The sequence below is a fragment of the Teleopsis dalmanni genome, chromosome 2, assembly GCF_002237135.1.
Source record: "Teleopsis dalmanni isolate 2A chromosome 2, ASM223713v2, whole genome shotgun sequence".
NCBI classification, from domain to species: Eukaryota; Metazoa; Arthropoda; class Insecta; order Diptera; family Diopsidae; genus Teleopsis; species Teleopsis dalmanni.
The window spans coordinates 23,889,660-23,901,892 of record NC_051847.1 but is presented as its reverse complement, the minus strand read 5'-3'; the positions used below and the strand labels follow the sequence as shown (position 1 = coordinate 23,901,892).

Genomic DNA, 12,233 nt, shown 5'->3' with positions numbered 1-12,233 from the left:
TTTATTCATACCTTGAAGATAATAACACCAAGTCCGAAGGAAAAAATGAATTATTTGGTACTTTAATTATATCTCCCACACATAATTGATCCCATTGCACCGCACACCAGATACCACCGCACAGGCGTTCCACTCTTCTATGATTAATTTCATTATCAGCTCGATGTCGTTTCTGAAATAGACAAACCATTACTTTATATATGTATATTTTATATTATATAATATAATTATATATTATCTTAGTAGGCATTAGCAATGAGTAATATAAGTAACATATTAGAAATACTTTTCATACTTACAATATCTTCCACAATTTCTTTAATACCGCTCACTGCTAATATAAATATTAATGGTACTAACGTCGTATACCGCCCCGTAGGTGATACATCTGGAATTTGCTGTAGTAACGCAATTAATAGGAAAAAACAATTCGAGTATCGTCTAAATTGTTCAAAAAGGAACGATGGTAAAAAACTTATAAAACTGTAAAGAGAGTGAAAGAAAATGAGGTAGAATGAGAACGAAAAATGTATTCATAAATACTTGACTAAAAATGTTTTTAATGTTATATTGAATATTAGTTGTTAGAAATGTTAGGGTTTACCTATATTTTGCAGTTGAAATATGATTACTGCGATATTTATTTGGTTGGGGTTTATTTATTAATATGACTCGCTTATCTGCACCTTCAAGTGCTGCAGCAGATATTGTGGCGTCTTCTTCATCTAAAATATAAACACACATATGTAAGAATAGGAATGATAAATATATAAAATAAATAATAAAATATATTATAATAAATGTTAATATAATAATATCATACCACAATGTAATTTCTATAGTCAAAATAAACATCAAAAATAAATATTTCAACATAGTCTTCTCTTAGGTTAGATTAGATTTACCAGATTGGACCACGTATTGACCCACTGATCTGTAGGAGGGCATTATGTCGAAAATGTGCAATAACAAAAAATTCAACAATGTTCCTTGGAATTCATAAACTCTATATAGTAATTATATAGTAATCTATTTCTCTGTTTAAAGATCCATGCTATTTTTGAGGCAGGCTCACTAAATATTTGTTTAAAGATAGTGGTTCGTGAAAATGTAGTTTTTAACAGACCTAAATTGAGTTTAAATTTCAGCCCAGTGTACCAATAGCTCTAGTAAACATACACCATGATATCAGATCGGTCTAGCCATGCCCTAATTTGACACACGGCCTTTGCAAGCCTCAGTTTAAAGATTGACAAATCTCCCTTCCTAATATATGAACATGATTTATCATTTTTTTCTGGTAATATGGCATATAGTATATTTATTAGAGAAAAAAAATTTGCTATTATTCTTATTATGAAGAGAACTATATACATATTATATATTAAACGACTGTTAAGCACCTTTCACCTTTAAACCATTCAACAACTATCTATCGGTCAAGTTTATTGAGTCATAATGTCCTATTATAAATTTTGTAAGTTGCAATTGTGAAACTCCTTGTACTCCATCAGAGAGATGCATATTTGAAACTTACTTAGTTGAGTTAATGACTCTTTAACTTGTCTTAGGGCATTGAAGTGCATTTATTAAGATCTCTCACAGAGCTTGAGTTTCTCTATAATGTGCCCCTTGTAAAACTAAAAAATAAATTGGATTCACATTCAATTTGGTAAGGCAATTAGCTTTTAGTTGCGTTCGTGTCTGTATCTTTCATATCATAACCATAAACCAATTTAAAATATGAATACGAACATAAAAATATACAATAAATTATTATTTATTGGAAGGGAGGAGGAGTAGAAGAAAATTATTTTTGTATAATAGGAAGATTTATTTTTAAATGTCAAAAAAAATACAAATCCTTGAAAAATTTTATTGCACATTTTATACTCTATCCATTGAAAATATCTAATGGTCTACAGTTCTATTGTATTTTTATTTATTTTATTGAAAAAAGTGAAAATATCAATAAAATTTGACCGTGACCATGGAATCTTGCGGATATGCACTAAACATTTTTTATGTTTAAACTGCAAACATTTTGTGTCCGTGTTTTAGACAATTTTGGCAAACTGTGATTTTAGTTAACCTTGTTAGCAAGCCATTGTCCACTTAAGCAGTTTTAAGAATACTAATTTTTGATAAAAATGGGATATTGGCTTTTTAATTAAAAATATTTAATAATAAAGTAAGAAATATCGTCTTCATTTCATATGTACCATAAAAAAAATAATGAAAAATTATAATTATACTTGAACACTCTATTAAGAGTATATCCTTATCATATTCATCATTTAGGACTATGCATCTGAAGAATGAATTTATATATCACATTAAATGCAAATCATGTGAAAAAGATGTCCCCTTCTTATCGATTTGATTACACCCATGTAAGGGAGTTTCTGTGATGTGTATTATCCTGATTGAAGAACTTCTTTCAATCGTCATTTAATTCCGAAAATTACTTCCGAAATTATTTTTGAGAATTCGTTTTCTGAAATAAAGAGTTTTTTAGAATTATAACTATACCTCCTCCTAAGTAGTGGACATGTGAGAACGTGATAATTCATTCTCTTCATTTTGATAGAAGCTGTAAAGATCGTCAGTTTGTGTTGCATATCTCAATTAGAAATTAAAGGCACATATATTAATATTGCCAATTTCGGTATCTTGAGAATTGAGACTTAATTTTTCAATTTAAGAATTAGGTAACACAACACTAAATATTTAGCTAAATTTGCAATCGCGAGAAAATTGACTAATATGGTAATTATTACCTATAATCTTAAAAGCTTCATTAACATTAGCTTTATTATCAACTTCATTAGCTTTATTAACAAAAAGAATAGAATAGAAGATGGTAACTGTACTAATATAATAATATGTGGTTGACATAGCATAATCAAACCTGAATCGTGCTATTTATATCGTGTGGTTTACCCCCTCTCTGGTGCTTCGCAGAATGCAATCCTGGCGGTACCAGTTTACCCTAGAGACAATTAAGAGAAGTACCTTCCTCTACTTTTTGCAACTTACCGATAATAGATGGAAAGCACTTAAGTCATGTGCAACTTCTAGGTTAACATGGCCCACCTATAACAAAAATAGATCCTCGAAATTCTTCAAAAGAGAAACTGAGCGTTCCTCATAATCTTCACTGCAAAAATTGTGGAAACCCGCAGGTAAAAGAAACCATAATACATTTGAATTATGGTTTTCTGTGAATGCCCGGCTTTTGTGTTCAGAAGATGTAGGTTCTTAGGTAGTATCTTCCATTGATAGTTTATCAGACTGTTCATCGGTGAAGACCAAAGACCAATTAAATTATCTAAATTCGGCGGGATGTATTTAGTCTGTACTCTTCGATACTAGGGTTCTTGCGAGGAATGTAGTAGCAATACACCGAAAAATTGAGGTACATGAAAGTTATCTAATGATATGCCACTACAACCAAACAACCAACACCCAATAATGTTTGCAAAAATTTAGAGTCGCATATAATTCTTTTAAAAAATTTTATGTTTAATACTTTTAAGAATATTTAATTATTGAAATATGTGCATATTCTAACAGATTACTAATCAAATAGTTTTATAATTTAAATCTATACAGTCTTTTGGGAATTGAACTTATAATGTTATTTATAACAAAAACTTTTACTATTCAAAACAAACCTCTTACACACCACCCAATAACTTCCTTATAAAAATCTGCAAATTTTATGCTCCACTATCATTGCAAAAATATCCACTTAAAAATATTCATCTGATATCAATCTTTTTTTATAATGTGTTCATTATTTGCAAATATTTGAATAGATTTAATGCTCTGCTAAGCTATGAAGTGGCAAATTCGATGCATTTGTGTATCTGACAGATACAGTCAGATACATCTATAGCGAAAATACTAACCAACACAGCTGCTATTAATAGTAATTGCATATGTTATATGCAAAATATTTTGTTTTATAACTTAATTCAAATATGCAATTTTTACCGCATTTGACAATTTTCTAATCCTGACAGTGTAAAATATAAAAATTATATTCGCGTGAAGTTAACAACTTTCCGAAAACATGATTTTTAACATTGACATTAATGCAGATAATTGCTGCTCCCATTTCCTTCTGCATTACCTCATATGCAATTTTGTCTTTTATTTTATGTAATCATTTAAATTTTAACTCAGATTGTCTTAAAAGCAAAAACTATTAAAAGTAAGTTACTTCAAAACGTTTAAATTAAAGACAAGTGGCTTTAATGATAGTTTAAATCAACTTAACACCGTACAATTGGTATTTAAGGTAACAGTAGGTGACTTTGTTCATGTAACACGTACCTAGTTTACTAATAATATTTATAATGTTTCAATATTTAATAGGATTGGAAGGCTTATGAAGTTACAATTCGGAATTAAGCTCTATAAATGGGAAAACATAATTTCTTCAAAATCAAAATCAATCAGTATAAACTACACTCAGAAAAATGATTTGATTGACTTAACCAGATTTTAACTGAACTTCAGGCCCAAATACTATTACTCAACGTGTCATTTGGTTCAACCAAAGCACTAGTTGATTTTTATATCTTCTTTATATCATATTTTTCTGGGTGTAGTATAAAACAACATACAACTTAAGGTATCGACGATGAGTTATTAATATGCTTATTAAAACTTGTTCATTTTCAAAATTTTAGAAGCAAAATTTAGAGTTTTCTATAACTGCACTCGTAGTGCTATTAATTTTAATTCGGCAATATTGATAACGAATCTCCATAGTTTGTGATGTGATTTTAGTTAATGTTGAGCCAGATTAATTTCCATCGGCACATTCTTCTACTGCCTTCAGATTTGTATGCAATACCTTAGCTTTTGATCAATCTAGCCCAATTATTCTTTTACGAATCTGATATATATCTAATTTGAATTATGTTCGACCCCGTAAATGGAGATTTAAAATTCTGTGAGATCAAATGATAGTTAATAGTTTCCGAAGCCCATAGTGTACAATATCCTACAGTTTGTTTTATATAGCTACAGTTAAGAACAATAATTTGCAACTCAGATGATCAGGTTAGGTGCACTATTTCAAAATGTAAATTTTTATTAGTAGTTAATAGAAATTGGATCTATTGCATTTAATAATGTAAACATATCTAATACTATAAATTTCTTTCATTCAAGTTTATAAACAGTAATTCAGCTACCCCCCAAGTATTGATATTTATTCATTTGATGGACTATTTATCCCTGGATATCAAGTAACTTAATCTCATTTCAAGAAGTGTAAATCAATTGACGCAGTAGTCACTTAAGTTTCTTAGGCAAAATTGCATTTACTTATAATATATTTAAAACTATGATACTTTTTATTATGATAAAAACTTATGAATATAATAAGTTTTTTTCAAAAATGCCGATTGAAGAGTATACATAGTAACATACATTAAGACTGAAAAGTTTTCGGAAATTCTCATTTAAAATTCGCGCGCTGTATATTTTTCGATATTTTAAGTTTATGTAGTTTGGCAGCACTGTCCTTAATTACTATGCCAAAAATGAGCTCGATCTGTCAGACAGTTCGTTTACGGCAGCTGTTGAAACCAGTTCACCTCAGTAGTGCGTTGCGAAATGTCTTCGACGGTCGTACGACCGTCCTGGAAGGCTTTGTACCACTCATAAACTTGAGTTTTCGATAAAACTGATTCCCCATAAGCCTTTTGTAGCATTCGCAACGATTCTGCACACGAAATTTCGTTCGAAACACAAAATTTGATGCAAACTCTTTGTTCAATATTTTTTTCCATTGTTTTTTTCGCAACGCCCTACTGAGGTGAACTGGTTTCAACAGCTGCCGTAAACGAACTGTCTGACAGATCGCGCTCATTTTTGGCATAGTAATTAAGGACAGTGCTGCCAAACTACATAAACTTAAAATATCGGAAAATATACAGCGCGCGAATTTTAAATGAGAATTTCCGAAAGCTTTTCGGTCCTTAATGTATGCCATATTATGTGTAACAGACCGGAACGATTTAAAAGAGTCACATATCGTAATAATCTTAAAGACATATTTTACAATAAAATTTCAAAATCACTTTTAGTCAATAGATTGTTTTCAATTTTTAATATATTTTCAGTATTTTAGATAAAATCCAGTGCAAAAAAATATGCAGCATAATTTTATTAGAATAGAAATAAAAATATAAAAGAGAGATATATGAATATATCTTTCAATCTTATATATAATGATCTTATAAACTATAGTAGACTAAGGTGTCAAAGGTTTAAGGTAGTTTTAAACTTTTGAGTTGTTTCTTATATGGTAACACAATGGGCATATAGACCGAAAAGAACCCATTGGATCTTCTACCTATATAACCTATCTAAACCAAGTAGTTACAATGACGAAACTTTTGTTTTTGAGATCCAATATTTGATGTGTATATGCAGCACTATTTGTGATAGTATAATAGCTTATATATGAGTTAAGATATGCTGATATATTAGGTGTACCGGTATGAAATGAACGTTTTTTGGTGAAAATAAAACACTAATTATTAATAGGAAAGTAAAAAACATTTTATTCAAAGTATTGGCCATTGCTTTTTACACATTTTGACCACCTTTCTGACAATTTGTGGATACCACGCCAAAAAAATTGTTCGTCTTTTAAAGCAAACCAACCAGACACCCAATTTTCGACCTCCTCGTAGGAATCAAAGTGCTGCTCAGTCAATGCGTGTCCCATCGATGAAAACAAATGGTAGTCGGAAGGAGCCAAGTCTGGTGAATACGGCGGGTGGGGTAGCAGCTTCCAGCTCCCAGGTACTTTTTTGCGTGAATGGGAAGAATGGGTTTAATATAAATTTTTGTGAATAGAATAATTTATATACAGTTTAACTTTATCAATGTATAGCTTAATTACTTTAGTAAATAATTTTGATGATTTTTATTTCTCTCTCGATGTGTCATAAAATTTGCTCTCAGTATTATTACTAAAAACAATAGCACAAAAACTCTACTATGGTTAAAATATTTCTATTTACTGAAAGCATATTTCTCTGTTATTTATCTATTATTATTTAATGTATCAGTAAAGTAAAATACTACTATTTGTTCTATTTCTCTAAGCAACTGGAACTAATATGCGCAAAAAAGTTCATATGTATTAATCAATAAGAAGAGAAGTCACAACAACACAACTGAAATAATCTGAGAATTCTATATGGATCTATTACAGAAAATTATAACTATAACTGCACAAACTAGATATATTTGATAAAGATATAATACAGCATTAAATCGTCTAATACGCAGCTCTAAGCTTGGTTTGACAATTTATTAGTGGTAGCATTAACTAGCAAAAACTGATTAAAAGGAGTTAAACTTAGCTACTCTGATTTCCTAGTAAAAGAAGAAGGCAGTAAGACTCCAAAGAACATAATTAAAGCAACAAAGCTCACAGCACTTCACTTTGTTGAAGAGTCAGTCTAAGTTGAAATCCATTAATTATCTTTTTTTTAAACTAGGATTATGTCGTATATATGTGCATTATCTCAGTATATTATCTATTATTATATTGAGAATATATAGTATCAAGTATTTAAATAATACATAGGTTTTAAAATAAAACTGTCGAAACCGGTATTGACTTCAGAAATATAATTAAAACATTATAGTGATAAAAATGGACGAAAAATAGTTAAGACCAAGATTTAAGAGTTGATATCTCGTTTAATTAATTAAAGATATTCCATATTTCCGAAATAAAATATACCTATATAAATTTTGAGGATTACATAAATAAAACCACAAGTAGTTTTTGAATTTAAGAAATGTGCGGAAATATTCGCAGTGCTTATAGGCGTCATTAACAACAGTAGTGCGTTTGGTCGTATATCTACAATTTCAAAGCCCATTTTACTTTGGAAGAGCAACACCGGCATTTGATATCTAAGCTGAAGTGAGTGCAAGAAGCATGAAATTCGCTAATTTCTTTTGTTTTCCTTTCCCATGTCCAATTGTTTTCAAATTGTTTGCTATAAACAAAATGTTAGTTTAGTTTGTTATGCTCAGATGTAAGTTGACAGTTGTGCGGATAACAAGTAAATTCAAAATGTACGTCAGCTCAACGACACTGCAGATATCGCAGATATTTTGTCTTATGACAGTCATCTTACTTCTACAGAGCAATTACTATGAGTTTAATGAAAGTGTGAATAATAATTTTTATAGTAATATAAGTGCGAATTTGTTTCGTTTTCGCGACTTTCAACCGCGTACAATCAATTCCCATCACAGCAACCATCCAAGATTATTAGCTACGCCAGAGGCTAATAATAAAAGAGAACCACGTGGTTTTCATTTTCATGCAGACGGCAAGGATGTATCTGTTGAAATGGAGTTTGTAGTACCTTTCATCAAAATACCAGTCGCTAGAACAATGCAATTAACTGGGAAAGCAGTACGCAGTTTAATGGATTTAAATACGGGTGCACTATTATGGTCTGGTGCCATTACTGCAGTGGGTGCTGCTATTATAGGTGTGGTTAAAGCACTTAATACGCCTATCGTTTACAATTATGGTCACAGAAAGAGTTCACGTGCTACTGACCTTGTAACAGAACTGATGGATCCATTTAATTTCATCACTTACGGACAAAGCTCTAATGAAAGTCTTGTCAAGAAAAGCGGTACGTAAAAGTATCTATTAGGATTAGAATTCAGTTTCATATTTTACTATTTATAGTTACAAAAGTGAATGATTTCATGAATTCTATGGAAAATAAGCTATATGACAATGATATTAATATGAGTGCTTGTGTACAGAAATCTATTTGCCACTATATAAAAACTGCCAATGAACAAGTAAGGAAAGGCAAAGGTTCCGGAATGGAAAAAATTATAGATGGACTTGCAAAGTAAATTTACATTTTACATATTCCCACAAAATGAAAGACACTATATCTTACATAAATATTGTTTTTATAGTTTGGATTTAGTGCGAGAAAATTTAAGTGGTAGTGCTGTACAGGATGCGATTGACACTGGAAAGAGTATGAAGAAATGCGATTTTGTATATAAGAACTGCAAGTGGCCCCGGCCAGATAATAAACTCATTAAATTCATTATTAAATATATAAAATATTTTTGTAATAATCTTTAAAATACTTACCATATGGTAGTATTGTAAATTATTTATTTATTTTTCTATTTATTCAATATTTATATAAATAAATATTTTTTTGTACTTAAACATTTTATAAAAGTTTTATTTTTAGGATTTATATAATATATAATATTAAGGATATGTCGTTTTAAACTGCTTAGACTTCGGGAGTTGATTTTTTAGACTACAAAAAAAAAGCGGGAAAAGGATTAATTCTCAATATTTATCAAGATACAAAGCATCAAGGACCTATATATCCAAAAAAAAAAAGATCTAATTAAATAAATATAATGTCTCAAAAGCGGTTTATCTATATAGTTTAAAGTGCAAATTAAATATTCCTTAATTATCAACAGGAACTTTGATTATTAGGTAGGTCTTAATAGAAAATCATAAAATTTATACATAATTAATCTGTCTTTAGAAGATACAAATTCAAAATTTTTTTAATGTTCTCAAGACTGGAACTTATTCCGGCTATTAAAAACTATTCTGAAATATATAAACTGCATATAAAGCACATCAGTAAATTTGTTTATATAATTAGGATTCGTTATACTGATCAATAAAAGAAGTAGTTGTTGGTTTTGTATTGGAATTAGTTGACTTAGATAATCAACTAATTAAATGCATACAGTATTAGGTTAGGTTCGATTTAATAGTTTACACTAAAAAAAAAAAAAATTGATCTGTGAATTGTGTGGAAACGACACTATTAACCCAAAATTACATTAAAATTATACATAGTTCACTCACCCCCATTTTACTTTTTATAGTAAAACTTCTTTATAGATCATGAGAATTATAATTTCGATAAAAATTATTTTTAATTCGAAAATATAAAGCACATTTTGACTTTTTCACACTTCACCTCTTGAAACTACAGTAACCATTTTTAGATGCTTGTAAAGCGGGTATTACACTTAGTCCTACAACTTAGTCCTACAAGTTGGTGCGTTGAATGCGAAATTTGTGCTAAGTCTTATGTGTAAAAGCAATATTTGCAGATATGATGAACAGTCGAATAGAAATCATAATATTTTGATTTTTCGTCAGACCTTCCCGTGTTTTTTCATATACAATTGGATTTTTGTCAACTTACATTGCATGTTGTATCAAGCAAAAGTATTATAAGTCGATTGGGTTTAAGCGCCACACAAAATTCGGTACAAGGAACTCTAACAATCCTTGAAATAAGAGAAGCTAGAAATAATATAAAAAACAATCATCAATAACCCACCAATAGATTATATAAAAAAAGCTGAAGATAACATGAAAACTAATGTCTCTCTCCTGGAGAGAACAACATCTATACAGATCTGCTAAAATAAGCAACTAGAATAAGAAGGAATGCTAAACAACTGTTGAATGGCTTTTATTATGGAAATTTATAATATAAAGGTGATAATAAATAGGGAAGACATTACTATGATAACATATAATCATACACAAGACGGTATATAAAGTATAATCAGCAGTATTATTAAACTTTAAAAATACACATATTTCGAAACTTCTATAATCAGAAGTTTACTGATTTACCAAATTTTGCAGTCTATGAGACGAAAATGATGGTAGAATTAGGTCTGTTAGATTTAATAAAATAATTGATATCTATCGTATAACTTATTTACGAAATTACAAAAATCTTGTTAAGCTTAATAATTGAATATAGTTATTTGAGAGTTCTTAGCATATTAACTTTCGTGAATAATTGAATAAAATTCTTTGGAACGACTACTTCTTAAGAAATTCTCTCTTTATCTTGAAGTGAACTATTTTTCAAAATTCACTTATGATACACACATTTTAAGTAATGTATATCGTTTGAACTGCCTTTCGAGATTATAATTTGGTATCGTTATGGATCTATGTGAATTATACATGATCTCGCGCAATCAGCTCTGCCTACCTACTAAGTATATCGATTCGTCCACACAAAATATTTGGAAGCCTGTTTCTTTCTATATACAAATTACAAGCAATTATATAGTATATGTGTATACAATATATATACTACAATAATAGTTATTATATTATATACATATATATAGTATATAGGATATATATGTAGTATACTATATAGCAGCGCGGTCCAAATCAGACGCTAACACAGGTCAATACAATTCATTGCATAGATTGAGAGACCACAGAAACAAACACATACGTTCATAGTTGTTCTCGACAAAAATAAAAATACGGTTATAATGTTAAATTTAGTTTAATTATTAAAATGGTCCGGGGCTTTAAACAGCCCTGCTATATAGTATATGTATATATACATACAATATATATACAATAATTGTAGATATTATACAATAGTGCATAATAACTGTAACTGTATCATATGTCAAAAACTGTATATAGTAAAAAAAAATAAATTAACCATTCAATGGCATTCATCAAATTATTAAAATTATTTATAATTATATTCGTAGTTAATAGATTATTCTAATTCATGAAGAAAACATAACTTTCCATTTCTCTTTATCTATTTTTTTTAACTTTTCAATAACTGATACCGATTGTCACTGAGTTAAAGCAAAATATTTCTTATCAATTTAACTGTCAATTTAACTCGAAAGTATTTTGATAGTCGATATATTATTGTAACTGAACACGCAAAGATGTGAGATGATACCTTCATTTACAGATACTCTGCATATATACGTATATATATTTCCTTATCTGAAGAGAAGTATCTTCGGAGTAATAGATAGAAAAAGGTGCGTATAATTTTATAACATTTGTTACAGTTTGTCACCGCAAATTAAATGAATTAACGCAATGAATCTCGTCCAACCATGACAAGTGGAAGAGCTCGTCAGAGCATAGAAAATTAGTTGAAAAAATTTGAAGTTTTCTTCCGTACCAAAATGCAAAGGTTAACTTAAACAGATTGCAGCATCGAAAGTGTTAACACATAAAAGTGAAAAAGTTTCCAGCAAATAGTGAAGTGTTGAAATGAATATATTAAGGATAAATATATATACAATAATAAATAGTTTTTTTATTTACGTTATCCTGTTAGCATCCAATTCCAAAGCAAATGTGACAG

General features: G+C 29.4%; 1 protein-coding gene across 1 annotated transcript in view; it reads right to left on the bottom strand.

Annotated features, from left to right (window-relative positions):
- Position 1: 1 nt before the first annotated feature.
- LOC119674130 (phospholipid-transporting ATPase IB-like) overlaps positions 2 to 12,233 on the bottom strand; it is a 22,182-nt gene continuing 9,950 nt past the window's right edge. The window contains exons 2-4 of the mRNA XM_038085255.1: positions 605 to 725; positions 300 to 483; positions 2 to 172 (exon numbers count right to left, since the gene is read on the bottom strand). Of these exons, the coding sequence (XP_037941183.1) occupies positions 2 to 172; positions 300 to 483; positions 605 to 725 (476 nt within the window). The remainder of the gene's footprint in view (positions 173 to 299; positions 484 to 604; positions 726 to 12,233) is intronic.